At 41.7% G+C, this 27897-nt stretch overlaps 1 protein-coding gene across 1 annotated transcript; it reads left to right on the top strand.

Annotated features, from left to right (window-relative positions):
- Positions 1 to 27881, top strand: ngfra (nerve growth factor receptor a (TNFR superfamily, member 16)). The gene is made up of 6 exons (XM_044181926.1): positions 1 to 424; positions 3497 to 3656; positions 10532 to 10894; positions 19098 to 19338; positions 20007 to 20233; positions 26566 to 27881. Exons 1-6 carry the CDS (start codon positions 389 to 391, stop codon positions 26616 to 26618), a joined length of 1080 nt encoding a protein of 359 aa, XP_044037861.1. The 5' UTR covers positions 1 to 388; the 3' UTR covers positions 26619 to 27881.
- Positions 27882 to 27897: the final 16 nt, after the last annotated feature.

Below are 27897 nucleotides of genomic sequence, written 5' to 3'. Positions count from 1 at the left end.
TACTGCAGGAGTATCAGGGGTAATAAACTGGAGTGTGGACGTGCCCCACTCTTGTCTCCTCTCGCCTCCGCAGTGCACTTGCAGCTGAGCAGCACTCCGGACAGGACGGTCTTCTCCTCCTCCTCTACCTCCTCCTCATCCTCTTCTTCTTCTTCTTTGTGTGTGTTGGTGAGGTAGTGTGTGGTAGTGGTGCTGAGGGGTGCATCGACAGTCGCATCTGACTCCAGTCCAGAGGTCCCGGACTGACGCGTGATGGTGCGGACTCACTGATAAAATCCGTGCCGCTGGAATTAAAATGAGCACTCCTGCTGAGCGACTCTCCTCCTCCACATAGCGCTGCCTTCTCTGCACAAGATCTGTTTTATGAGACTCCAGCAGGCGACGCAGGATGACTACCTTATCGCTGGTGATTTTGTGCGCTCTGGTAAGTAGTAACTAATGTGTGTTTGCTGTAATATTCTCAGAAAACTGCTTTATTACTCTGTAGAGACTGATGGGTTTTTAGTGACCTTTTGCACTTTGTGATATTATTTTTTAAGATTTACTCACACTGATGTTTCTATATGGAGCCTATAATATCCCCATTGGAGCTTAGTTTGTGTGAAAATGTTATAGAGAGCTTACCCTATGATGTTGCTATAATATTCCTTTAATAATCCTGCTGGGACTTTTGTAAGACTTCTTCATTGCATTTATTATCCATTTTGTGGTACCTGTGTTATTTCTGTGATATTTTGAACAGGGTTAAATGTGTACTGTATAAGTGTTGTGGTGTTTCCCTCTAAAAAAAAAAGGCACATTAAAGGACCAATGTGCGTTTTTCCTGCTAAACACCAGATGCTGCAAAACACCAACAACTGATTTGCATGTGATATTATGCCCAGGTTATATTATATCCCCTCCAGCTCCACACATACACATGCCTCTACATGAATACACACACACACACACACACACACACACACACACACCTTCATCAAGGGAGGAAAAGTTAGGCAGCCCTGCTGGGAGTACTTTTTGGAAAACTGAGATTTCTGCTTCACATTGGGCTGCATCCAGACATACAGGAGCAGACTTCTGACAGGCGACTTGGCCCAGACTTTAATAGCATTAATGAGTAGAAGTAATCTGTTTCTAATTTGTAGTTTAATTTTTGGGGATATTTGGGTTTTGAAATAAGAAGAGATAAAGATGGTGCAGCTCATGTGAAGTAAATTGATTCATTAAATTCTTATCCAACATGAGCTGCAAATTGTTTTGCTGACTTTGACATAAAACATGAGGCTCTTCTGATAATGTGAAAAAGTTGATTATGAAGGACGGTGGTGATAAAGCGCAGAGCAGAGGGCACATCCTCCTGGCGCTCTGGTATGTCCACAGCAGCTGGTCTAATTGGGCTGTGCAGCTCAGTCATCATGTGAACAGCCGTGGATGTGAGGGGACACTCTGTTATGACAGCTGGTTTAAAGGGTGGCGACGGTCGGGTGCACTTTGGTAGAATTAAATTTAGAAATAAACTCTCAAATTGACCATGAAATTGGAGAGAGTACAAACCACGCATATCACAGCTGGGTCACTGTACGCTTTTTTGTGAGTGTGTGTGTGTGTGTGTGTGTGTGTGTGTGTGTGGATGCATGTTCTTGCTGCTGGTGAACAAATTTCCTGCTGAGTTTGCCATTAATCTGTGTTTGAGCTGAGTGATATTCCAGGGATATGTCACAGGAAAGGAAGATGGCGCAGCAGTCAGGGACATGAATCCTTTCCCTGCAGATACAAGAGAGAACTCTCTTTAGGTTTTGGGCTGCATCCAAAGTTCATTTTTGCAGACCCAAACGTGACTTTAACCCCGATAATATACTCAAATTCAAACTGAGATTTGTGCAGAAATGTTAAGATAAACAGGTTGTAAAGTCAGGAGAAATAAAATGCACCTAGAAAGCAAAAAGTGGAATGACAGAAAGGGGGAAATAAAGAGCAAGAGGAGCAAGAATGAGATAGAGCTGCTGGCTGCTCAGTACATCTGTTTCTGAATGAAAGCAGGGACAGCACAGAGAGGATGGAGGGGAGGGACGCATGAGAAAGACAGAAAAGATTTAATTGATGTCTCAGCAAATGTGAATTAAGGGGAAATGAGCTTTTGCTCGTTACATAAAAAGAGCCACAGGACATGAAAGTGTTTCAGTGTAATGTTTTTTTTTGTTCTACAAAACGTCTGGATATGAATTACTTTTATTTAACACTGTTGTATACACACCAGCGAAACAAGCCTCAGTTCTTTTGCCAGTAGAGCTGCATGGCATTCATATCAGAGAGGTCTGAGGAAATGCAACAAGAGAAGGAGGGAGAGAAAGAAGCTGATAACTGGAGTAGATTAGACAGATAAGGGGGAAGTAAATTGTGAATGAAAGAAATTTAAAACAAACCATATGTAAATACTTACAGTATGTGTCAGGAGGAAAGAGAAACATAATTCTCAGAAAAACAGAGATGCATGTGTATTTACAGTACAATGGCTGCATGCTGCAGGTATTGTATAAATGTGTATCTGTTGATATGCAAATTAGGACACAGCTATTGAAAAGCTTAAAGAGTCTTATTTTCTTAAGACGTTATCACCTCAGCTGTGAATCCAGTGAGAGTGAATGTTTGCTTTGCGGAAAAAAGCATGTATGTGAACAAAAATCTGTTCACACAATCACACTATGGGGACTCATCTCTCATTTGGGTAAAAAACAAACAAACAAACAAGTCCCCACAAAGAAAAAAAAACAATAATTTGCACTATTAAGAGTTGGTGTTTGGTTAAAGTTAGGGTAAGTCAATGCAATGTCCTCTGAAGTGACAAAAACTTGGGCCTCTGTCTTTGAGGACATTTTTTGGAAAGTGAGGACATTCTGGCCGTCCTCACGTCTTTATGGTGCTGTTAGAGGATGACGTTTTTCTGTTAGCATTTAGGGTTACAGCTAGACAGGTAGAGTTAATGCAGTTGTGACGGTTAAAGAGGTGGTAGGGGATGCATTAAGCCCAGAAAAAAAAGTCCTCACGAGTATAGAAGAACAAACGAGAGTGTGATAACGCTGATCGGAAGCAGGGCTGACGTTCACAGCCACTCTCAGCTTTAGACACTAATTAGGACGGGCATGTGTATAATGTCGTGCACACATGATTTTACGGTTCCTGCCTCGGCCGGAGCGTGTCATAAGTTTACTATTAGAGCTGATGTGCCTTCAGGGGAGCTATTAAGGCAGTTTTGACGACTGCCTTGTTCATAGTGTGTCTAATACAGGTGGAGACAACATGATTTATGATGAATCCTGATAGCGGCTGGATTTAAGCAACAGGTCGGACACCTGGCAGTAATTTTCATCAATTTGTTTTGCTGTGTGTGTTTAGGTGACAGTGCTGTGTGTGTCTGTGTCTGTGTGAAAGTCTGCGCCCTCTGCGAGTGTATGCATGTGCTGCTCTGATGAACTGTACCGCTGTCCCGGTGTGCCAGGTGGCGTTAGTGTCGGCGTCGACGGAGCGGCCGATGCGGCTCCCCTGTGAGACCGGCCAGTACACCAGCAATGGAGAATGCTGCCAGGAGTGTCCACCTGGAGAGGGAGTGGTGAGGAAATGCGGCGCTACGCAGACGGTCTGCGCCCAGTGTTTGGACAGTGAGTAGAGATGTTCATGGTTTGCATCTAATTTGTACATGCACTGATCAAGCTCAGTTGATTAAGTTCAAGAGTAAAAATAAAGACAGTCAACTACTGTACATTCTGATCAAATTAAGGAAAAAACATTGGTACCACTTTCTAATAAGGCACCCTTTATACATGGTTCATAAGTTATAACAAAAGGCTAAATTAATGGTTGATAAATCATTAAATAATGCTTCATAGATCAGTTATCAGTCAACTTCTGGGTTGCCAGGCTGTGAAAAATGCCTTTGACTTGCCCTCTAAAAACGGCCTGTAGAGAGTCTGGACCACAGTCCATGTGTTAACAATTGATTAAAATTTAGGACTTGATATATATTGTACAAACCCTTTATTAATGACTTATTATAATTTATGATGAAATTTGCTCACAATCAGGTCAAAATATGTTACTACAAAATATGTTTATTTTCATTGATTTGGCTGAACTGACCTTTTAATAGATCGGAGATGTAACCTTTAAGACCAAAATGCTAAAACTTGACATTGCAGAAACTCCACTTCCTGAAATGTGTCTGGAAACAGTCAATATCAAATACAGTATATACACGTGCAAACTGATGCACTGCACGTCATCCCCAGCATTACACACACTCCCACCTGATTCATGCAAAGTTTCTGCACTTACATCATCTTAATTTATACGTCCACATTCATTTTCTGTGCCCTCAATAGCACCGGATCTCCAAACAAAAAGAATGTTAACCAAAACAAACTCCTATTGTCCAATTTGCTCATTTGTATGAAGTGTCTGCTTTGCCTTTGCCCGAGAAATAACGCAGGAATTCATATGTTTGATGCGTGTAAGTGGGTCCAAATGTGTTCGCTTACAGCTTGGCTCAGGCTGTGAACCATTAGCACTCGCTCTACAGACTAGAGCCGGGAGAGGTGCCAACACCGCAACATCACGGAGAAGAAGAAGAAGAGCAAATGCTGCAAACAAATGTGTTTTTCTCAATTCAGGGGTCTTTGTGCGTCACATTCCTGCAGCTCCTCTTGCCTTTTAAGATGTTGGTGTATGTCACAGCGCTAAGTAAACGTCAAAGTACAGGTCACGAGCATCACCGCATAGTTCAGGAGATGCTGAAGAATTGGGACGAGACAAACGTATCACACTCTGCAGTGGTACTTTTTCTTGCCTTTTAAAAACACATGAACATGCTAATTGTGGCAGTTTGAGACTTTGTGGTGGCTGACACAGAGCACAAATCCAAAATTATCCTTGTTTAGATGTTTAGAGTGCACTGAACATTGATTAATTGCATTAATCAATTCAGACAACACATGTAAACACTGGCAAATGGTGCATGTAAACAAGAACTGCTGAGTCTTTAAAACCAAAACATTTTCTTGTGCAAAACAGAACACAATGATATAAATCATCGTCATTTTGAGGGACATTATTAAATTCTGGAGGAATGTTTGCAGACAGACAGGAATGCTTTTTGTCCAAAGAAAATTGATACTCTTGATTATCCTTGAACTTGTGAACTTCTTTGCACAACAGATGCTAATCTCTGTGTTGTGAATCTCAAGTCTGGCTGGTTTCACTCGTTTGAAGTATTTATTCTTCACCTCGAGGAACTCAAGAGCTGGAGCAATGGGTACAGGGCCAGGGAGCCAGTTCTCTGCATCTAGAGCACGACAGTGCAACAGGGTAAATAAAAAATAAAAAAATAAATGCACAAAGCAATGGAGTCAATTTCACATAAACCAACTCTGTCAAACAAAGTCAATGTTAGAAAAGGTATCAGCGTGAAATTGACAAAAATGGGTCTGTGTGCAAATAGAAAAGAGAAATAAAGCGGACTTGCTTTTGCATCAGTGTTGTTAAAAATCCAGTCACACCAGTAGATGGAGAGTGAGTGAGCAGGGTAATTAATAGCCATCATCAAACGTTGCATATGATAGACTAGAGCAGGAAATTGGTTGAGTGGAGGTGCCAGGAGTCTGTAGAGTAACATGTCGCAGCTTCACAAGCGTCTGGACTTTATCTTTGGTTTGACGTCATGAGGAATTTGTCTTGCACGTCATATTCTTTTTCATATTCCTGCCGTAAACAGTGGCAGACGATGCGTAGAAGCTAAACCGCAGCTCTCTTTTCCTATAAGCTGGGCTGGCCCTCAGAACTGTAGTTCTGATGAGTTTTTTTGTTTTTGTTCACTCCCTCATCCCCCACCCCTCCACACCAGCGAATCCCACCAACTCTTGTCGTGTCTCTTCTTTTCTCCTTTTCTCTGCCAGCATCCCCCCATCTCCTCCTCCCTGTTGCTATGACTCATCGTCTGTATAAAATGTAAAATGTCTGTAAAAAATGGTATTAGAGAGCTAGGCACCAAAGGGCACGATCTGCTCATTCATCATGCATACTGTTACATCAGTGCATCTTTACTCATTTGATCCAGCTAATTAAACCATATTGAAAAGCCTATTGTGCCTCTAACAGTGAACAATTATCTTGCTCTGCAGTACAGGAACAGTACTCACTGCTGATAAACACTCAACAATTAAGCTCAAATACCCAGGAGGTTGCACTCAATTTCCGGTGCGAATGCATTTTCATTGGTTTCAATATTGTTTTTGTTTCAGCAGATAAAATCTTAATGTACCCACAGGAGCACATACACTAAAATAAGGATGTGTGGGATTTATATGGGAGTTAGAGGCAGAAACACTGACCTTACCTGAAAAACTAAAGCTATAAATACATTTTCTAGTCCAGAAAATGAATAATTGAAGAGTAAAATTCAACACATCCATTTCCTGTTTTATGGTAAATATGGGTGAATCTTTAATTACCATGACCCCCCCTTAATTCACCACTTCCTGACAGTGTAACCCCCCTCCCCATGGCCTCCCGATCCCGGCTTGGGACGAGTGCCAGCGTCAGCAGCGCTGAAATATTTATCAGTCTCCTCCACTTTTCTCTGCTGTCATGGGAGACAAGACAACCGGACCTGCCTCACTTAGTGAACCATTCAGAAAAACTTGCCCAACAAACTGACTGAAGATCTGAGAGAGAGAGCCTCATGAGTCAATGCAGCGTATACGAAGAGCGCCGCTGGCTGAATGGACCGGGGCTCACTGGGGATTTAAAGGAGGAAGGAAAGTAGAATCACAGCCTGGTCTGGATCAGAGCAAGAATCGCTTTTAACGTTGGATCATGAGGGATGAAGAAAGGGGAAATGGAGATTTTCCTCTTGCAGGTCCTCTGTGGCAGTGGCACAGAAAGCTTCTTCCCTACATGGCACCCTGACAAGACCAAAATCAAAAGCTCAGCACAGGATACAAGAGTAACTGCTGATTGTTAAATCACAACGTTCCTCCTTAATAATAGCTTTGGTAATATCCTAAAGCACCTGTTTCAAATCTGGAGGGAAGCTAAGTGGACCAATGAAGCAGGGCGATAATTACACAAAAAAATGTTGCATGTTCAAAAAGACAAATAAAGCTGTCACGCAGCTTTCTAAATGTTGGGAATTTATCCCCAGTCAGCAAAAGGTCAGGAAAAAAATGGTGTCTCCGCTGAAACGTGGACCCTGACATGCTGTGTAGTGGGAGAAATGGCCGTCCTCGCTAAAATCTTACACCTAAAGTGCTGATTGTGGAAATCACCAGGCAGTTTCAAGGCCGTCCAGAGCTACATTATTGATGACACTAATGGGGCCAAAACACATCAGTGTTTGGAGGGGGGTCCTCACGTGCTGAAGTGGCACATTTTAAGTGCATCATACCCCGGTACACAGCCACATCTCCCTTTACCAATCGCCGTTTTTACTGCCGAACATGAAAACTCTGATTACTGAGATGCGCTGATAATCACTCAGTTGGGGACAATTAGAAAAAGGATCATATTTTACTAAAGAAGACACTCTCCACCTGATTCTTGATAGCCTTTTACTTTCTTTTTTAGCCCCCAGATGAAAGCACTGACACAAATTAGACACACACATGCACAAAACCACACACACACTCCACTCCTGTGCCTGTTGAACACTCGGTGCATATGGTCACATTTAGATGTGTTTACACACAAGGACTGGAGAAGGGCTCATGCATGCAGGTTAAAATTAGCAAGGAAGCTGGCGCGCTGTGGGATAATTGAAATGAATGAGGAGAGCTTTACCGGTTGAGCCTGACTGCAAAGAAAAACAAAGGCTTCAAGCTCACAAATTCAAATAATCATAATCGTAACCTGAGGTCTGCTATTTGTCCGGGTCTGGGTCGTTCAGTCAGTGTCCCTCTCTTCTATGACAGATGACAGATAGAGAAAAGAAAAAACACAGAATCTGATGTTGTATGTGTCTGAAACTGAACTCACTAACCTATTTCCCCTGACCCTTCCACTTTCAGTTGTACATCAGCACTTCCTCAACACTGATCTCTGTTTCAAGCAGTCAGAGTCATACGAGCAATTCGCGCGGCCACTCCTGCTTGTTGATCTGTCTTTCTGCCTACTCCCTACCTGTCTCTAAATCATTACCTCCGTCTGCTCCACTCAGTCTGCCTGTATAACGTGACAACCTTCATCTACGGCTGTGCTGCTGTTTACAAGGTGTTTAGATCCTCAGTCTGCGCCAGTGTTTACTTGCCAGAGCCGCTTACAACGCAAAGTGCTGGGACGTTGCTGCAAGGCTTTTCACACCGACAATATGCTGTTGTTCAACACGACACCCACTAAGCACTTCTCATGAAAAGCACACACACTCAGACATGCATATACAGATAAGAGTTGCGCAAAAGTCCCACACATCAACACAGCCATGTGGTTTTATTTACTGTTACACCCAGACTCAATGACTGATTTCACTGTAAGACAAAGAGCATTTAACCACTGTGGAGATTTTAAAGTGTTGACTTGCTGCATGCTTAATTTTGTGTAATGAAGAGTGAAACAGGCATTCTCTGGTATTAATTTAAGAGTTTACAAAGCTGTTTTGACATGCATTCTTGTCTCATAATCTCATATTGTGAAACGTTTGTGCTGGATGGATGGATGCTAAACTTCCTGCTGCACTTTGCCGCACTTTATAATGTTTTCTGTACGCAGCTGGGAGTAAAACGTCACACATTGTGTTGTTTATGTCTGAACTGCTGGTCTTGCAAGGTGACCACAAAAAAGTAAAATGGGATTTGGAGAGCAGTGAAGCTGCCTCGTAGTTTTTCCCTCTCAGCCCCTTTACTCCACTCCCATCTCATTCAACCACTAAAACACACTCATACGACATACACTCACAGACCCCCCTCTCTCTCTCACTGTATGCATAATTCAGCAGTCATCCAATTCTATCTGAAAATAATTCTATATGAACATGCAATATTAATAGATTACTTTGTGCCCCTAGGAACTCTCAGTGTAAGAATAAGATAATCTGAGGTCATCACTTCCTCAGTGATGAACTCTCCCAAATCTTCCTGATGCAAACGTTCCTGGAGAGCAAATCTGAAGTGTTTTAAGTAATTGAAAAGCAGCAGGCAATTAGTTAGCACGGCTTTTACCTCATTCTGTTCAACACTGTTCTCCACAACTCAACTGTGGTCTGTTATCTCTTTTGCTCACAACCCTTCAGTATACAAAAATCAGTATAATGCAGTGTAGTTGTTCTTTAAAATGCATTGATTATTAAATTAATTTGCAGAACAAAATTCGTCCAGCTCAGCAATCCAAACTCTGTGAAGCTTTAGCAAATGTTTGACACAAACCAGAACTAACACATACTTTAGCTGGCACTGTGGCGCTCTAGGTAATGTCAGTCAATCCCCACTTTGGTCCAGACTGAAATATCTCAAAAACTTCTGGATTGGCGGTGCTGGCTTTTTTTACCGTTGGACAGAGGCGAGCTGGTTGTTTCTCCCTGTTCCTAGTCTTTATGCTAAGCTAAGCTAACATGGTGCTCGTTGAAGCTTCATATTTAGTATGCAGACATGAGAGTGTTATAGAGTGTTATCGATCTTCTCATCTAACGCTTGGCAAGGAAGCAAATAAGCGCATTTTCCAGAATGTCAAACTCTTCCTTTAAGTTATAGAAGACAAGCATATATAGTTGATGAGTGCTTCTTTAAAATGCTGTAGTGCTCGTTCTTTGCTTCAACTGTTTACTGAGACAGTTTATTCTCCAAAGCTAGAAAAATTAAACATGGTAACACGATAAACAAACAGACATTAAGTAAAGTCATAGACTAGTGTGCTCTCCAGGCTCTTTGGCTTCATCTAAACTGACAAACAAGCACAGACAGTAAGTATTAACCAATCATAAGAAAGAATAGTTTTAGGTTGTGATGAGTTTAGATCAAGCAACGTGAATGAAAAATGCACACAAATTTTATTCAAGCATCCCAGAAATGCCCCATTTTGGCAAAATGACTCGTTAAAACTCTCGTTAAAGCCTTTAAATATACCCGAGTGATGAAGTGCATGATCACTTTTAAATACAGGTCTTTATAAACTGTGCGTCAGTGTAAGCATGTTGATGCCCCTGCACTTCACTCTTTGTGTATGACTGAGATTAAAGCAGTTTACTCAGCGTAGCACAAACACATTGGGATCGATATCGTAATGAGAACAGCAGGCTTTTGACTCCCCAACAAGAGCACCTTTCTCGTCCCGGAGCACAAATCACTAAGAGCCCAGTGGATCAATGTGTCCTCCCTTCTAATGAATGTGCAGTAAACATGATTAATGTCATTAGACTCACTGTTTATCCCCCTGTTTATCTCCTCGTATTTCCTGCTCTCTCCATTTTCTAACCTCCTTAACTTTGCTCCCTTCTCTCATTTCCTCCCTCTCGCTTTTCTGTCTCGTCTACTTCGACCTGTCCTCTCATCTGCAGGTGAGACCTTCTCAGAGAACTACAGTCTCACAGAGCAGTGCAGGCCCTGCACTGAGTGTACCGGCCTGATGCGAATGGAGACGCCCTGCACCGACTCCAACGACGCCATCTGCATCTGCAACTACAACTATTTCTTTGACTCATTATCAGGACACTGCAAGAGGTGTACGGTGTGCCCGGCAGGCCAGGGTGTGTTCGCGCACTGCGAACACGATCACGACACGGTGTGTGAGGAGTGTGTGGACGATACCTTCTCTGACCGGGAAAGCTCCCTCGACCCCTGCCTGCCCTGCACCATCTGTGACGAGGAAACTGAGAAACAACTGGCTGTGTGCACACCAATCAGTGACTCTGTCTGTCACAGTAAGTCTGCCACACACACTTTCACACTTTCAGTTCAGGTAACTCAGTCCAGACCAAATAAAAGAAAGATATATATTGTTTTGGTCCATTTCATGTTCAGACAGACTTTTCACAAACAAACCAAGAGGTGCAAACACGAACTCATATGACATAAGTTTTGGTGACTGTCATCGTGCATCACCAGCATCACGTAGACTCACAGGAGAAATTTAAACTAGAGCTGAAATGATTAGTTTCAGCAGATGGATCAAGTAAATATAAAAGTAGTTAAGCTTTTGAATTCATGCTAAAATCGCAAATCTACAATCACCCAGTCCTGTGGTTGGTTTGCTCTAGGTTTGCACCACAAACAAACCATCAGAGTTTACTTTGGTCATTTTCAAACCTACGTTGTTTGGTCCGGTTGACTCTGGTTAATTTTCCCCCTTAGTACAGTTTGTTGCTTAGCTTGTGTGGATGCTACTGCACTACTTGATCAATGAAAGAGCTAAGCTACTGAAAAGCTATTTGATTCAGAAAACAGCGCTACTGAGAAATGTAGGTAAACTAGTAACACCGCTACTTTAAGTGCGATGCTACGGCCCAACACTGGAATTAAGGTTTGACCTGGACTATTGAAGAAGTAATTTTTCTTCTTGATGTTTGGGCAGACAGAACCTTCTTCCTGTGTTTACGTTCTTGCTCCCACCCCAGACACATCTAACCAATGAGCGGAGAGAACATTCTCACGTGGCTTTTATTTATCCATTTTGGTTCACTTGAATTTTTTTGTGTGTGAAAAGAAAATGAACGGAACAAGTTTACCAACTCATCCACTGATTTGGACCAGAGCAAATAAACTATAGGTTTGAAAACGTTCTTGGAAGCGAAGACCCTCCTTTTCAAGGTGTCTTGGTGTGTTGTTTGGTCCATATCAGAGTTCAAGTGACAGTGTTCACACCAGCCAAAATTAAGTGAACCAAAAAGGCAAATGCACAAGAGTTTGTTCGAACTGCACCAAACAGGTTAGGTATGAAAGCACCCTTAAAAGAGAACAAGAACAGACTACATTCTGCACACTGGTTGCCAGGAATTTCAAAGGTTTTCGAATGGAAGGAAGTTGAAAGCATTAGCATTAAAAGGTCAAAGACTACTGCAGTGTCAACACATAGACAATGAATAATCTGCTCTCCCACAAAGCAGAAGGCAACATGCAAGGAGCAGAGTCGAGCTCCTTGTATCCAATAGGCAGCTTGTAACCAAGGAAGCTGTAAATTCTCTCAGGCCAGACAAGGCATGGAATTGACCTCATCAGGAGGCTACAAGACTCAAATCTGGAAGGTAAAATGTCTTAGGTGGTGTTGCTCTCAGTTTCCTTGAGAAAAATCTGCTATCTTTAAAGCAATATCAGATAAGTGAGGACTGTAAAGTAAGGCTCGACATCTTCAGTACTCTCAACAAAAACAAGCTTTTCCAACAACGAACTGATTTCAGAAGAAGTTTGTGGTCATTGTCTGTTCTTGGGAAATGCTCCTTTGCTTCCATGAGGGTTTTTTATGCACAAGAGGCACTTATGTTGTGGAGTGATTAAATGCTTCTAAGAAAGCACTTCATTGCAGGAGCACTTGCTAATGCAGGGCCTTTTATCGATCTCCTGTGCGCATTATCAGTTTTAAATGAACATTTCAATGACAGCTTTTGATATGAATGTTGGGATTTAGACTTGAGCTGCAATATTTCTCTTCAGAAGGCTGACTTGGTTGGGATTTCATGGCCTCAGACGCTGGCAGGTATTTGGATCAACCAAGTTAATGAACCTCAAAAACACCCTATTGTAGTACAGTGGATGTGGTAGCACTGCATGGAAGGTGTAAATTCCTCTTTTAATAGACTGTAATAGCACTGACAGGCAATGGAGAAATGGACTGGAGTTGGATAAGAGCAGGAAAGGTAGATGAGGTGAAAAAGGGCTAATAACATAGATGACTTACCACCTTTTCTTCTGCAAGTACCAAACACCATCTTAGGCGCAACATTTCGATTTTTATCATCAATAAATCATCACCATAGTAATTCTGAACACAAACAAGACCATTCAAACAGTGGCCTCTGGTTGGCTCTGCTCTGCAACACCACCATGACATTTGTGGTTTGGAATGAAATGTCAACTGTCGACAACTGTTGGAATGGATTGCTATGAAATTTGGTTCAGACATTCATGTCACCCTCAGTATGGACTGTAATAACTTTGGTGATCCAAACTTTTCATCTAGCGCTATCATCAGGCCAAAATTTGAATTTGTCCAAACTATGACCAAACTAATAACATTTCCATCAGCCTCAGCTGTAATTTCAGGGTTTTAGCCAATGTTAGCATGCTAACATACTCAAAAATGGAGAACATGGTAACCATTATACCTGCTACACATCAGCATGTTAGCATTGTTACTGTGAGGGTATTAGCTTGCTGATGTTATAGTTATTAACTTTCTTCCACATGAACGGTAGTGGGAATGGTTCATTGCACCAGGTGATGTCCACATCTGTGCCAGCACAGCTAAGATCAGCGTTCAGCCTTGTTGATTTTTGTTTATCATATAGAATACATGCAAGAAAAATCATCCCTGCAGTATTCAAATGTCCTGAAGCATGCAACAAGTCTGAAGCTGGAATCTCTGTTGAAAATTGTAAGCGAGCGTGCATGCCAAATTTCACATGGAATGACTATTTCCCGACAAAGTCTGCCTGATTATTTTCATCAGACCCCAGATTCCACATATATCAAACCAAGACTTACACTGTAAAGTAATGTGTCAAGCCAAGGCTTACACTTTGGAAGGATGGAAGAATCCATGTCCACTCTGAAAGACCCATTAGGTTGTAACGTGACAGGACTGACAGCCATCAAAACAAACTGCACCCTATGCCCCCTAAAACACCCAGAATATCTACTGTATTCTAGACATATCTGATATACAGTAGGCCACAATACAGCCTTTTGCTGCCCATTTAGCGCCCACCCATGTAGCTGGTCTCACCTTTGACCCGCCTTGTCCTGAGCAATAGTTATGTAGCAGCAGTGACGGTAGCGACTGGAGATGGCACGATAAGTGACCTTGTGGGACATCCGTTTGAAAGGAGAGCCCTGTCATATAGCACCAGTGGGCCTGTGGGTAATGGCTGTAGTCACATGTGGTGGTGATGATGTTTCCAGGCCCTCCATGGTGGTCTATAATGACTGTGCATACAGATAGGTTTTCTGCAGCAAACAGGAAGCTGCCTCGCTGGAATTCTCATGCTATGTGTATTTTTTACATGAGGAAAATATTTTTTAATTCTTATCCAGCTGTCTTTCTCTCTTTTCTGCACATGGTAGAAAAGATATGATTGGGGTATTTTCAAATCCCTAAATCCCCAGTTCATATCCAGCTGTCACCAAGTGTCAATTACATGATACAATGACAGAGGCAAAAAGAGAGAGAGAAAGAAATAGAGATGTAAGCAGACAGAGAGAACTGCAGCATATGTGCTGTGCTGGTATTCTATGCTGAGGGGTCGATATGAGTCCTGGGATTTCTTCAGCTCATGCTCAGGTTTCGCTGAATGACCTCTATGAGCACCCACACTCGACTGAAGACACACACACACACACACACACTCCACCAAGCTTAGTCCTCTCCCGCTTCAAACACGCAAAAACTCTTTATCCAAAATCAATACAGCTGAAAGCAGGCTAACACGGCACATGCACGCTCCCCTTGCCAAGTGCGCTTTAACTTCTACATTTTTCATTAAACTCTGGACACCGCACGTGTGAACCTCTTTGATCTAAAATTGATCTCTTTGATCTAAAATTGAAAACACCTCCTGCATCTTTTATTGAATGTCTCTGTCCGTTTGGCCTCAGTAGAGCTTTTCCAAAAGGTGCTGTTCAATCTCCAGTTGAGAAGATATGCATTTAACGTGAAGTGTCGAGCGTCTGTTCGAGTGTTTGTCCTCGAGAAGCAAGAGAGGAAAAGATTAAAAAAACAGATAAAGGCAGACTTCTTCTCTCTTTATTACCCCGCTCATCACTCTCTCCCCTCCCCCCTCCTCTCTTCATTTGCTCTCTCTATCTCTTCCCACAGTGGCCCTCAAGTGGCTGGGCTAGCGGAGTGGTGGAAGGTGGCCAGTGTGCATTCAGTGCCTTCACCGCTGCAGTATAATTACTCCTGCTAATCAGAACACTTTACAGCAGCTTCTCTGTTCATCTGCACCCCCTCCTCACTCTCCCCTAACACTCTGCCTCTCTGTCTGCCCTCCCTTCTGCTCTCCCTATTAACCCTCCCTAACAGAAGACAGAGCGCTCACTTGAATAATTTGTAGTATGTGTGTGTTTGATGGATGTGTGCGCGTCAGGCGACAAACACAGGGGAAGATTGAGATAGAGGCTGAGCTGAGACAGAGGGAGAGTGTTTGGTGGCTGATAAAGAGGTCATTGTACATGTGCTGTGCCTGATAGTTGCTCATCTCCACCCTGAACTGGCAGCAGCCAAGACATCAACTTCCACACAAGACCCTGGGGTTAACTTCACCATAAAGACCTCAATGGCTCATAAAAATTAAATCTTTTTTTCTCCCCCTCTCGTCCACACCCCGATAATAAACACATCTCCCTGCACACACAGCCCCACGCTCATAAAATCCTGGGCTAGTTTTATTTTGTTTCATGAGTGTTTTAAACCCACCAAAGCCAAAATTAAATTGTTAAAGCTCCACCGCTGCCTTTATGCTCCCATTCGGTTCCAGCTGAGGTATGCAGCCTCTGGAACCCCTGGTTTATTCTTTGGTCTACAGCCAGCCATGTTTTCTACATCAACCCAAAGAAAGAGAGAGAAAGAGGGGGAGTTACGATAAAGATGTAGTATACTGTATTTAAGCTGTTATGTGCAGCAGACTCCCAGGAGAGCTGTCATCTTGGCTCAATGAGAAAGACAATTTACAGCAAGTCCTGAGGTGCGACTGATGCATGTATACGTCTGCATGGAGAGAACATTCATTGCACCAAAGAGAGGCTCTTACAGTGGTGCAGGATGACTGATAGCCCAGTGTGGTAAAGGAAAGGCTGTAAGGATTGTAGCTTCTTTGACAAACTATATATAAGGCCAGACCATCTGCACACTTTCACTCACTTTAACACCTTCCATTCACAATTTATTCTATTTGCAAGCTCGTGTTGCATTGCTAATACCATTAGCCAGCCCTGCATTAACTAGATGATGTATGGCGGAGCTGAGGAAACCTGACTACATCCCAGGAAAGGTCAACAAATGCATGTAATACAGACACCTGTGTTCCACTCCTCTGAGTGCTCCCTCGTTTTAGACAGATCAGAATCAATAGCACCGCTTTAAATAGGCTGCTGCAGTATTTCTGTGTTTCTAAGTATGGCACGCACATGTGCTGGATTTTTCTGTCCGTGAAAGATATTTTCTACCATTTCAGTAAGCCAATCCCCCCCACGGGAGGCAGGAATGCCCCGTCATCACCACACAAGCAGACAGACTCTCAACTACCAACAGAAATTTTTCTAATATGTCCACATAAGTTGCCCATCAAGGTCCCATCGGACTATTAGAGCGAGTAACTGTGTCTAAATTATGCAACAAATCAATGTGGAGAAACTTGACTATCTGCCATGTCAGTGAAAAGAGAATAAATGTGTAGACAGCCTTTGGCCGTGATGGTCCACTGAATTTCTGTTTTTCCTTCTAGACCTTCTGACCACATCACTGGTCACACCAATCAGTTAATCATTTTCTTCTACCAATTCTTCATTTAATTTTTGGGAGAATTCCAATTGGTCAACTAAACAGTTAAATGATGATGGGACACTAATTCTGTGTGTGTCCTAGTAGGTGAATACCATCTTCTCAAAATGAGGCGACAGCTTTTAAATGTAATGATAATAACTTTTTTGGTGGTGGTTTAGAGTTTATTTATCCAGGTCTTTTAGATATCTGCCTCAGAGATTTATGCTGTTTGTGGTGCTAAAAGCAATGAAAATGACATTCATTCAACAGCAACATGTCCTTGCAAAAACAATGTCCCCCATTACGCCGTATAATCCACAGAACACACAGTCAACAGTTTGTATACAGACTATGTCTTCGGTTTGATGTAGTTCCAATGAAAACTGTGACAGACAGTGAGGTCTGTGGATTATCCAGAGTAACCACGACATAGTTTCTTTAGAAAGACCCACTGCTGTTGAATTATTAAAATGTCATTTTTCAATGATGTGAGCAGCACAAATGAAATTTCATTCACCTCCAGTGAACTGGGGTGGAGGCAAAACATTTCAGAGGTGGATATAAAAACCCTGGACAAATAAAGTGAAAAGTATCTGCATTGCTAGCCTAGATGCCAGTTGAATTTGTTAGTTGAAAGAACCGACCCTTTGAACCATTTCTAACCTATCAAGTTTTTAGAATTTCAGCCATGATTTAAAATATATAGGCTGTAGATGACCTAATATTAATATATGTAGTACATGTGTGAATTCTCAGTGAGTATTAAAGGTATACTGAATGAGTAAATGTAATGTATCAGCAATGAAGAGTGAAAGCTAGATCTAGTTACAATATGTGGCAACCAGTTAGTAATGTGATTCACTCACTGTAATCACTGTATTGGGTTTATCCATCATAGAGTTATACCCCTAAAAAACAGAACAATTGTAAAGTAGGACGACCCCTAAAGTATTTGGGATAGGGCGTCCCAGTCTTTGGCCTTGAAGGAACCCCCAGGGGTCTCCACGGGGTTAATCGTGTGAGCGCCAGTACGAAGCTAATGAGGAGCAGCCTGAGGTTCTGCTGGGAATTACAGGCTCAGATCTGAACCAGGCTGCACATTCTCCATACCCACCAGGCTGCTGAGCTCAGAGGAGTTTTGGTTTTGGCTGGACAGGCCCTCTACTCAGCCTGCTGTACTGTACCCTGAGGGAGGGAATAATCTGTAGACTACTCTCTGAGCTTTTCTACCATCTGACAGAATCACTGCAGTGTTACTTACAGCTTTCAAAACAGAACCATAATATGACAAGGTTGTAGAAGAGATTTGATGGATAAACTGTGTTCAGGACAAGTCATACCCATGGTGCTGCTGCAACATGGGCAATTACACTGAATCATTAATGAAGTTCACAAAGAAAGAGGAAATAGGACAATTTATGAAAATGACTCTTCTTTCCAGGCGTAGCTATGATAGAAACCAGATCCATCCAGTAGCACAGAGCCTTCCTGCCCCTCTGGCCTCAGCAAAGGCTACGCTCAGAGTGATGACCTCCCTAAAGTCCCAGACTTTGTTCTGCATGGATCCATATGGCCATAATGTCATACAATGTGCAGAGATCACATAGATGAGGACGTAGTGAGAAGAGACCTGGCGTGCAGGGCCTAGGCCTGGTGCAGGGTGGGCTGGTGGGTGACAGATATTTGCCGACCTCATAGAGGAACATTGATTTTCTTTCTGCACAAAGCAACTCAGCCAGAACCCATCTGTCTATGAGAAACAGCTGCCGCATGTGTGCAATGTATCAGACATCTGGTTGGGGACTTGGTGACTACACCCCAGCAAACAAGCTCTTAGAGATAACATATGAATGTGTCTCGTCATGATAGGATATCTTTGTTGCCATGCTAGTGGAATGGCTCTGTGGATGGCAATGTTAGTCTGTTGGTCCACCACTATGGTCCAGACTGAAATATCTCAACAACTACTGGATGGATTGAAATTGGGTACATATATTCATGGGGACCAGAGGATGGGGGTTGGGGTTAATGACTTTTCCTCTAGTGCCATCAGCAGGTTTTCCCTTATCCAGTAAAATAATATTTTGAACAGACATTCAAGGTGCCCAGAGGATGACTCCTAAGATCTTTGGTGATCCCCTTACTTTTCCGGTTGCACGAGCATGAGGTTGAAATTTGTGGTTTTGAGTGAAATGTCAACAACTATTGGTTTTGAATGCATGACTTTACTTACTAGAGTAAAACTGAGTACCTCTTCCACCACTGTAAACAGCAGTATGTTAGCATACTGACGTTAACATTTAGCTCAAAGCACCACTGTACTTAAGAACATCCTCACAGAGCTGTAGACTCTTTTGTTTATTTTTAAGTCGTATCTAGGTGTGTTTCTTTTCTCACAAATGCTCCTTTCTCTCCTTTTATCTCCCATACAGATTTTCTCCTCCCAACATATTTCGCTCCCACCTCCGATATGGGTCTGTCTCCACCCTCCTTCACCAATTACTTCCTCCCTGATGGCTCTGACAGCCCATTGCCAGGAGGTGAGACGACCACGTCCAGCGCCGGCTCTCCTCGCTTCCTTGGCCACAGGCTCAACGAAAATCTCATCCCCATCTACTGCTCCATCCTGGCTGCCGTGGTGGTGGGCCTCGTGGCCTACATTGTTTTTAAGAGGTCAGCTGGTAGAAAAGAACGAGATGAAAAGATGCTTTGTATTTAAAGACATTAGCACAAGTGGGTTTTGCACCACAGCCACAATATAATCTACAACAAAGAGGGTAAACAGTGATGGAGATGGTGGCCTGGTGGTGTTGGATAAAGTGACAGATATTGCCCTGGGCTAAAAAATGGCAGTAAGGTGTCTGGTGAAATGTTCAGGCCTGCATTGGTCAAAGAGGTTTACACCCCGTTCTAGAGAATCACTCAAATGTACCACAATGAATTTAAAAAAAAACCAACCCACTTTATGCATTACGGAGGTCACAGACACATATGTGAAGACACGCAACCACACATGCAAGCACTCAATACAGACAGATACAAGCCCGGGCTAAAACACACACCTAAAACACACAAAAGTCCCGACCAGGGGAAATTCAAGTGCCAGATTTATCAGCAGAGTCACGCACACATCTGGCTAGTACTCCTCAGTACTTATCATCATGCATAAACAGACTGCAAATTATGTGAATTTCTTTAGCACCCAAAATTTTATAAGTAAACACTTAGAATTGTTAACTGAATGTACTACTAGGACTAACTAAAACTCAGCTAGGATCACACATTAACTGTATTATATTGAGCGGATCGGCGTCTTCCTCTGACATGCTACTTCTCCACAGGTGGAATAGCTGCAAGCAGAACAAGCAGGCAGCTAATAACCGTGCGGCTACAAACAACCAGATGGTGACGCCGGAGGGAGAGAAGCTGCACAGCGACAGCGGCATCTCAGTGGACAGTCAGAGTCTGCAGGAGCAGCAGCAGCAGCAGCAGCAGCAGCAGCAGCAGCAGCAGGCCCAGGCTGAAGTCCAGGCTCAGCCCTCACACGCACACACACAGGAACAGATAGGTAAGCCGAAAACTCACTCTTTAGTTTTGTGATAAACAGAAGTATGTGAATATTTTCATGATGGAACCAGGGCATTGATTAGGGCTGGGCGACAATCAAATATAGTTGTAGTGTATCAGGTTTTAGTGGAATTGTATCGTGGTTGTACGATCATATCTTTTTTCCCCCCAAAATTCTGTTGTCCAAATTAATGATTTCAAGCAAATCAGAAAGCAATATATTTTTCTGAGATTTTTAATTTAGATGTTTGAAGAGTTTTGTCTGATGTAATGCTTATTTTTTTACATTTCATGTGGAATTCTTGCATACATTTGCCATATTGTGTCCACTTTATTAGGCTCACCTACCTTCAGTATAATTCAATTTACACATTTCTGACAAAAACTGAACATTATCAGCTTTGTAAAGATAAATGTTATGGCAGGGCTGTTGTATTGGATTACATTAGATTGTACAGGTGTACCTAATAAAGTGGCCAATGAGTGTATACTGATATAGGAAAAATATTGCAATCAATATTATGATATGAATTTCAGTCATATTGCCCAGTCCTAGCATCAATTAACAAAACCCTAAGGTGTGTCTACATATTTGCATCTAATATCTGTTAAATATAAATACATTTGATATGTCATAAGTGGCCCCACAACTTTATATTCATCACAGAAGCTCTAACTTAACATAAGGCACTCATCTAAGTCTGAATACATTCCTCCTTACACTGTGGTATTCTAGCTGCCAAAGAAAGTCATTATTGATTACATCAAGATACTCTTTTGAGATTTTGTGAACATGTGTGCTGGTTTTCCAGCATTGTGTAACCCTTTCCCTTAGAGCAAAGACACATTTCTGGGGATTGAGATCAAAAACAATGTATCACCAAGGAGCAGAACTAACACCTAGCTGCCAAGAGCAGATAGGTGATGCCAAATCTTATATGCACTCATGATGTATTAGACTCCAGGAATGTAGAGATTATGATAGTGAGGGCCTGCAGTAACATGAATGTGAGGCACGTACTGAACATTACACAAATTTTGCTTGAATTCTTTATGTATTAGTTTGGCTGTATGCCTCCTAATCACATATTTTGAGGTATACCATCAATATGAGGCTAACATATTCAGTGTTGACAGACGTTTGACAGTTTCTATCTTGTGTACGTAGTGTATGTAAGAATTGTAATGCATAAGGAAAGTACGTAACTGCATGTTTGATCTATATTTGGCTTTACTACTCTTACTACTTCTCTCTATATTTGACTCTCTTTGACTCATGAAGTATTTGGTTGTATGTCTGTAGGACAGACTTTGCCACATAGTCTTGCAAGCCAGACAGAATCTAAAAGGTTATGTGAGATAAACTCAGTAGATCCTGTCTGGCTTAGAGGAATAAAACCAACATTATGCACTTTACTGATCTATTATAATGCAATTTACCATGCACTTAATTTACTTATTTCATTGCAGTGCATAGAGAGAGAGAAACAGTGTTTAGTTTTATTGTTTTTTACACTTATCTGTAATTGCTGAAGTGGACTTAAGAAACCTAAAAAATATGTAGTTTGTACAATTTTCCTAATTTCTTGTAATTAATCATATATTTATATTTAAAGTCAGGCTTTAAAAAAATATTTTCTTATTGTCAACAAATCCCATGAAAAGACCAAAGCCAACAATACATTAATCTCTCTGCCCCAAGCCCACTGGTTCCTACTGAAGATGTGAATCTTTCAAATTAGGTCACAAATATGTAGTTTCATTTAAAAAAAAAAAAGGCAATGGAGTTTTTAGCAAACATTACTCAAACAGGAGGAAATAGTGCATTTGTTGGGGACTATTTTCAGCCATGCATTAATACTCATTTGGTGCTCTATTGAGTATTTATGGTGGTAGGACAGTTTATGTGGGATTGACTCAGATTGATTTTAATAGTTTTTGGACAACAATGGAGCTCTATACCACAGATGAATTAGCTACAGCTACTTGCTAGTTGGATCTGGTTTTGGTCTTTTCATGGGATTTGTTGACAGTAAAGTACAGAAAGAATATCACCAGCATCATCCTTTAAACTGTAGCAACTTTAACAACTGAAAAATAAGTGATTTGTTTATTAACTATATTTCAGACCTATTAGCATCTATCAAAATGTGCCGTTGATGTACTTAAAGACCCGCCAGCTCTCTCCACCCAATTACACTTTCTTTCAATCTTTTAGTAATCAATGTCTGTGATCAGGGGATTTCACTCACTGCCCAACAGTGGGTACCAACACAAAAAAATGAGGCTAGGTGTGTAGTGGGCAATCAGCACAGAGTGGCTGCAAAAAGAGGATAACCTTTAAACAGCTTGGAGAATAAAAGCAAGTGCTGCAGGAACAAGATGTGACCTCTGTAGAGCAGTCTGCCTTCCTTCAATACTCCAATGGCACTTACATTAAAGAGATTTAATAGAGACATTTCTGACTCGATCTATACACATAAACTTTAAAAGAGGCTTTTTACCTGAAAAAAAAGTCTCAAGTTCAGTCATGATCTTGTTATTCATTCAGTCATTCATGCTTCCCTTCCCGACTTTCTCTTTTGAGGACCTCATATGTTTCCTTCCTAGTCTTATTCTGAATTATAGTAAAGCCTAAACAATGGTTATACAGTGATAATAATGTGCTAACAAGCCAAACAGCTGATAAATCCTCCCTCCCCACCACTGTGTCTGTTCTGGGATACCCATTACATTCTAATGAGGCTTGGGAAGAGCTTATTTTGTTTTTGTGTTTTGTTTGAGTCCCCCTTTCCATTCTTCCACTCGACAAATGCAAAGCCTGCTGCATGTTGAAGAAAAGAAGGAATTTCTTTTGGAGGAACAGCTCAGGATTGGTTCATTGAGAAGATGACTGCCCCGTTAACCCTGTTGCCTCTTTAGCTGATTGGCTCATTAGCAGGTGTTACGAGATGGGATCCAGGCCTGGTCTCACTGCCTTCCAAAATCAGCGTTTAGCACGTGCTAATTGGCATTAGCACCGTCTGCAGGTGCGGAAGCCATTAAAAATGCAGCATATGCTCTCGTGCTGGGGTCGTTGGTTTTTCCACAACCAACTGGGTCTGTTATAATATGCGAGAGGGTGAGAATATGCACAATAAATCCACGATAATCACAGGGGGTTTCCTGTTTCCAGCGAACCATATTTTACTGGCGGCCAAAAAAATGGGAACACCACCAGTCAAAACAAGTCAAATAAGCCTGTAAAAAGAGAAATAGAGCAATGAAAATGTCCTGTGTTTTGACTGACAACATTCAGAGAGGGTTTTCCCTGCATCAGTCCTGGTGAGCGGTAAGAGCTCCTACATGAAGGGTGCTCAGCCTCATTTCTGTCTACTCATCTCCATTAAAAAGAACCGTCTATCTGTGCAGCACTCTTCCCTGCCCCCCACAACCTCTTCAGCTGCCTGCTCCCCCCTCTGAATCGTGCATATTGAATGTGTTTAAAATTTAAACAAAACTCTAAGCCCTCACTCACATCGCCCAACCGTACATCCCTGTCCTGTGGTTGACCTCACAGTCTACACAAAATGGAGTCAAGGCAAATGTCGGTCAAAAAAACAACTGAAAATCATGCAGCAGCAGGCATACAGTCCTGAATATAAGTAACACAGATTGTTATTCATCAGAATAAAGAGTAAAATCAGTAGGTCTTTATCTGAAAGCCACAGGGAAATAATGATAAAAATAAGCTTTACTGAAAACCCTGAGGGAGGAGGTTAAATATGTATTTATTACAGCACTACAATCAACCGCTATCGAGGGGCTGCAGTTTAATTTAGGCAAAATAGTGCGATAACAAAAATTATTGCGGCGTTTGAGACAACAACAATTGTCAATCAACAACAAAATGTTGTTGATCAGTGTTGTTTTGTATTTACAGATAGTTGTGATGGTTGAGTGGATGTAATGAGGTGAATAGGTAGGCAAAAAAACCCAAAGTGAAACAATTTAATAAAATTAGGTTTTTATTAATGTTTTCGTAGCATTTCTTGTTGGAAGGTCACAAGTCTAAGTAGAGATGTTCCAATCATGTTCCTGATCCTTTAGAATCTGCAGAGACTGTCAAATATATTATATCAAATATTTATTTTATTATTATATTTTATTATATTATTTTTGTAAATGTATTCCCTACATGATACAGCTACACAGTGCATACTTTAGGTATAACAGTAAACTTTCAACAAATGAGGACAGCAGTGTATTATATTTGACAGCAGAAGAAGAAAAAAAATGATTATAAGAAAATATAACCTGCATCAAAGGTTTCCTTTGATCACTTTGAATAATATTTTGTAAAGTACTCTTCTGCTCTCACTATGCATGTAGGTACACAGCTATGGAGTGAGCTGAAAGCTCTTCCAATAAAAGTTGGAGACAAAGAGTTGGCCTTTTAAATCTTCTGTGAAAGCAAATGTGAAATTGTGAAAAGAGATTTAATGATAGTGATTACAAATCACAAGAAATTGATGTCATAATGGACAGTTAGACCAAAGGTGTTGTAAAAAAGAATTAGTACAGTAAAAAGGAAACTGGACTGAACACAGTATAGACTAGCTGTCAGATACATTGTCCGTCATGCCAACATAAAGTTTCCATAGAAAGAAAGCAATTAATCTAGTAAACATACAAGTCCACAAGAGTACAGTTAGCCCTACAGTAAACTAACTCTTACAATGTTGTATTAGCAACACATTAGCCTCAGACAGCTAGTAAAATGGCTAGCTTGGCTAGCAGAATGCATGAACAAACTACTGAATTTTAGGATCATAACACCAGACCCTGAAAACTTTGCATCAAATCTTGAGTGTTTTTCTATAACAGAGTTATAAAGCTTACACAATACCTAAGAAAAAGATGCAAAATGACTGCGAGTGAAGGGGCCTCTACATGTCTGTTTCCAGGGGCCCATTCAATCTGTCCATGTAATTTGGGGTTTAAATGGAAAAGTAATAAAATAAGCCATCAGGCAGAGATAAGTAAAGTGGCAAAATGAGTAACAAGTAATATATTTTTTAAATTAGTAAAACAATCCCAGTGTCTCTTAACTTTTCCCCAGGAGTTCTTGTGATTACCATGAAGCCATCTCAAATTCAATCACAATCAAGAAATTTAAAGGCTTTATAGCTTAGGGTTCAATCAGGATTGCACAAATGGTACTGATTAAAAAAGAAAGAAGAAGAAAGAAGAAGTCGGAAACAAAGCTTTGCTGCGATTGGGAGTTCACATTTCAGAACAGATTGATCTGATTCACTGAAAGACCGCTTGTATTGATTGATGACTCTATAAAACATCGGACAGCCATGTGGCCATTATTATCAACTCTACCAAAATAAAGTGCAATGCCAGTTCAGAAACAGCTGCATTGAGGTGGAAGCGTAGGTCCAAACTCCTGTGTCCGAACTTGTGTGCGTTACAGACGGCTTTGCGCTGGCCAGCATCAGTGTCTCTCTGCTCTTTGTCACCGATGACTAGTAGAGTGTCTGTTTAAACAGGAAGGGAGAGAGAGGAGCGCTATTGACTGTGGCCGTCACTGGACAGAATCAATGTGGATAGAAACAGTGAGTAGAGAGGCAGGGTTTAGCAATCCAAGTGTATTTAACAGTAAAATATGTGGAAAAAGATGGGTTTTTAGGAAGGGAAAAGGAATGAAAACAGAGGGAGGGTATGACGTTATAAGTCGACAAAAGAATTCCCCTCTTCTAAAGCTTTAAAACAAACGCTCTTGTAATACACTTTCCTAGCACAAGGATGCATGTGTTTTCAGAAAACACCCACCAGACTTGGGGGTCTTCTCAGAAACGCCTCTGCATTCCCGAAGCGTTTCCATGGCTTCTCTCAATTGACAGCAGGTTAAGAGGTTTGTGGGAAAAGAGAGCATTTGTCTCCCATCCTCATCCAGCTAATGACTCCAGTTTAACAGGTTTGGAAGAGTGAGTGACACCATAGGGCCCCCTGCAGGGAAAAGTGTGATTATCAGGGGTTTTAGAGTTTTTCCATGCAGGAGGACTTATAATCTTTGTGGGCAGGGAATTTAATGAAAAATATTGGCCCATGAATCAGAAACTAATCAAGGTACACTTAATCAAAGGACTTCCCACTTACTAAAGAGGAGCTGCTCAGTGGGAAACACAAGAAGACTGTGTTGGTACATGTGAGAATATGCATAATTGTGTGAATAAGAAAAAGGTTCATGTTAAAAAATTAACCACAGCTGATTTAAATATCACCACAAATCATCTGTGTCTTCTTCCACAGCCTGACATATTTCTTCTTACTGTCTGTCTGCAGTGGTGAGGGTGGATGGCGGCCCCCAGCCTGACACGCCTCCCCCTGAAGTCTGAGGAAGAAGAGGCAGCGTCAGAGCTGAAGACAGGGAGAGGAGAGTGGGGACTTGAACCGTGGACCAAAAAGAAAGCAGGGGGCCCACACGGGAATGTAAAACTGAACTGATCTCTGATTCATATGTGAAGTGGCCACAGAGCAAAGACTTGACTTGTATGGACCGCCCAGCACTTTTGGGCCACAGTTTGACTCTTCATCCCTGCATATAGAGTCCAACTTTAACTATCAGTGTGCCTGGTCACGACCTCTACGGCAATATCAACCACTATCTGTACCAATGTCACTGCGGATACATAACCATAGAAATATGCCAATGCATCCCCTATTAACTGACTATTCCAGTATCTAATAATGACATAATTCTCACTAACTACCAACTTAGTCTTCTCTGCCCCTTTCTAAGCTTTCCATTTTCCCTCTAATTCCACAATCACTAGCCATGAAACATATGTGCCTGAAAGGTAAATAGGCAGAAAGGTTCTCCATTATCTCCTCTGTCTTTTCCTTGCGGATCAAAGAGACCTTTTTCCTGAGAGACCAGCCTTTTTCCTCTCACATCTTCCTCTGTGGCATCCCACTCTCATATAATCCTCTGTCTCTCTCCATAGGATTCACTCTATTAGACCCCCGCCGTTATCTGTGATACAAAAAACAACGGGGGAGCCGTGAGTCATTTCCAACTTCTTCTGAAGTTTCTTGTTCTTTTATCATTTAGAACAGACACATTTCATGGCATGTTGTCTTGTAAAATGTTTGCATCATTGTTTGAGATTGGCTGCACCGACTGATGCAAGTGACTCATATTTTGGAAGAAAGGTCAATTGCTGTGTAGCTGGATCAGTAATCAACTATTTTTCCTCAGCGAGATGCTTCTTCCTGCACCCCGCATCTCTGACATAGACCCCTTCACAGCGCCTCCAGGGATTGTGTTTCAGTAATTTCATGCTTATAATGTAACACAACCAAATATTTGTCTCCTGTTTGTGGTGCATCACTTTCATTTTGTGGCTTGGGTTACATGGCTGATTCAGCAGGGTGCCTCCACGGTCCGCTATGGAGCCTGGATGTGCAACATAAAAGAAACATCCCTGGACTGTGGAGCTCTGCTGACTCACTGCGATGAGTTGACATGTCTGAGAGGAAGCAAAGCCGTCTGATGAGCAAAAAAGGAGCTGTGATGTCATCAGTGACCCAGTATACAGAGCTGCTCATTAAACAGATGCTTAAATGCATTCGGTACTGAAAAAATGTGCAAAAAGGAATCCCATCTGTCATTCT

Source organism: Siniperca chuatsi, linkage group LG21 (genome assembly GCF_020085105.1).
Source record: "Siniperca chuatsi isolate FFG_IHB_CAS linkage group LG21, ASM2008510v1, whole genome shotgun sequence".
Taxonomy (NCBI): Eukaryota; Metazoa; Chordata; class Actinopteri; order Centrarchiformes; family Sinipercidae; genus Siniperca; species Siniperca chuatsi.
Note: the sequence above shows the minus strand (reverse complement) of the source record. Positions and strands in the feature narration are given on the sequence as shown.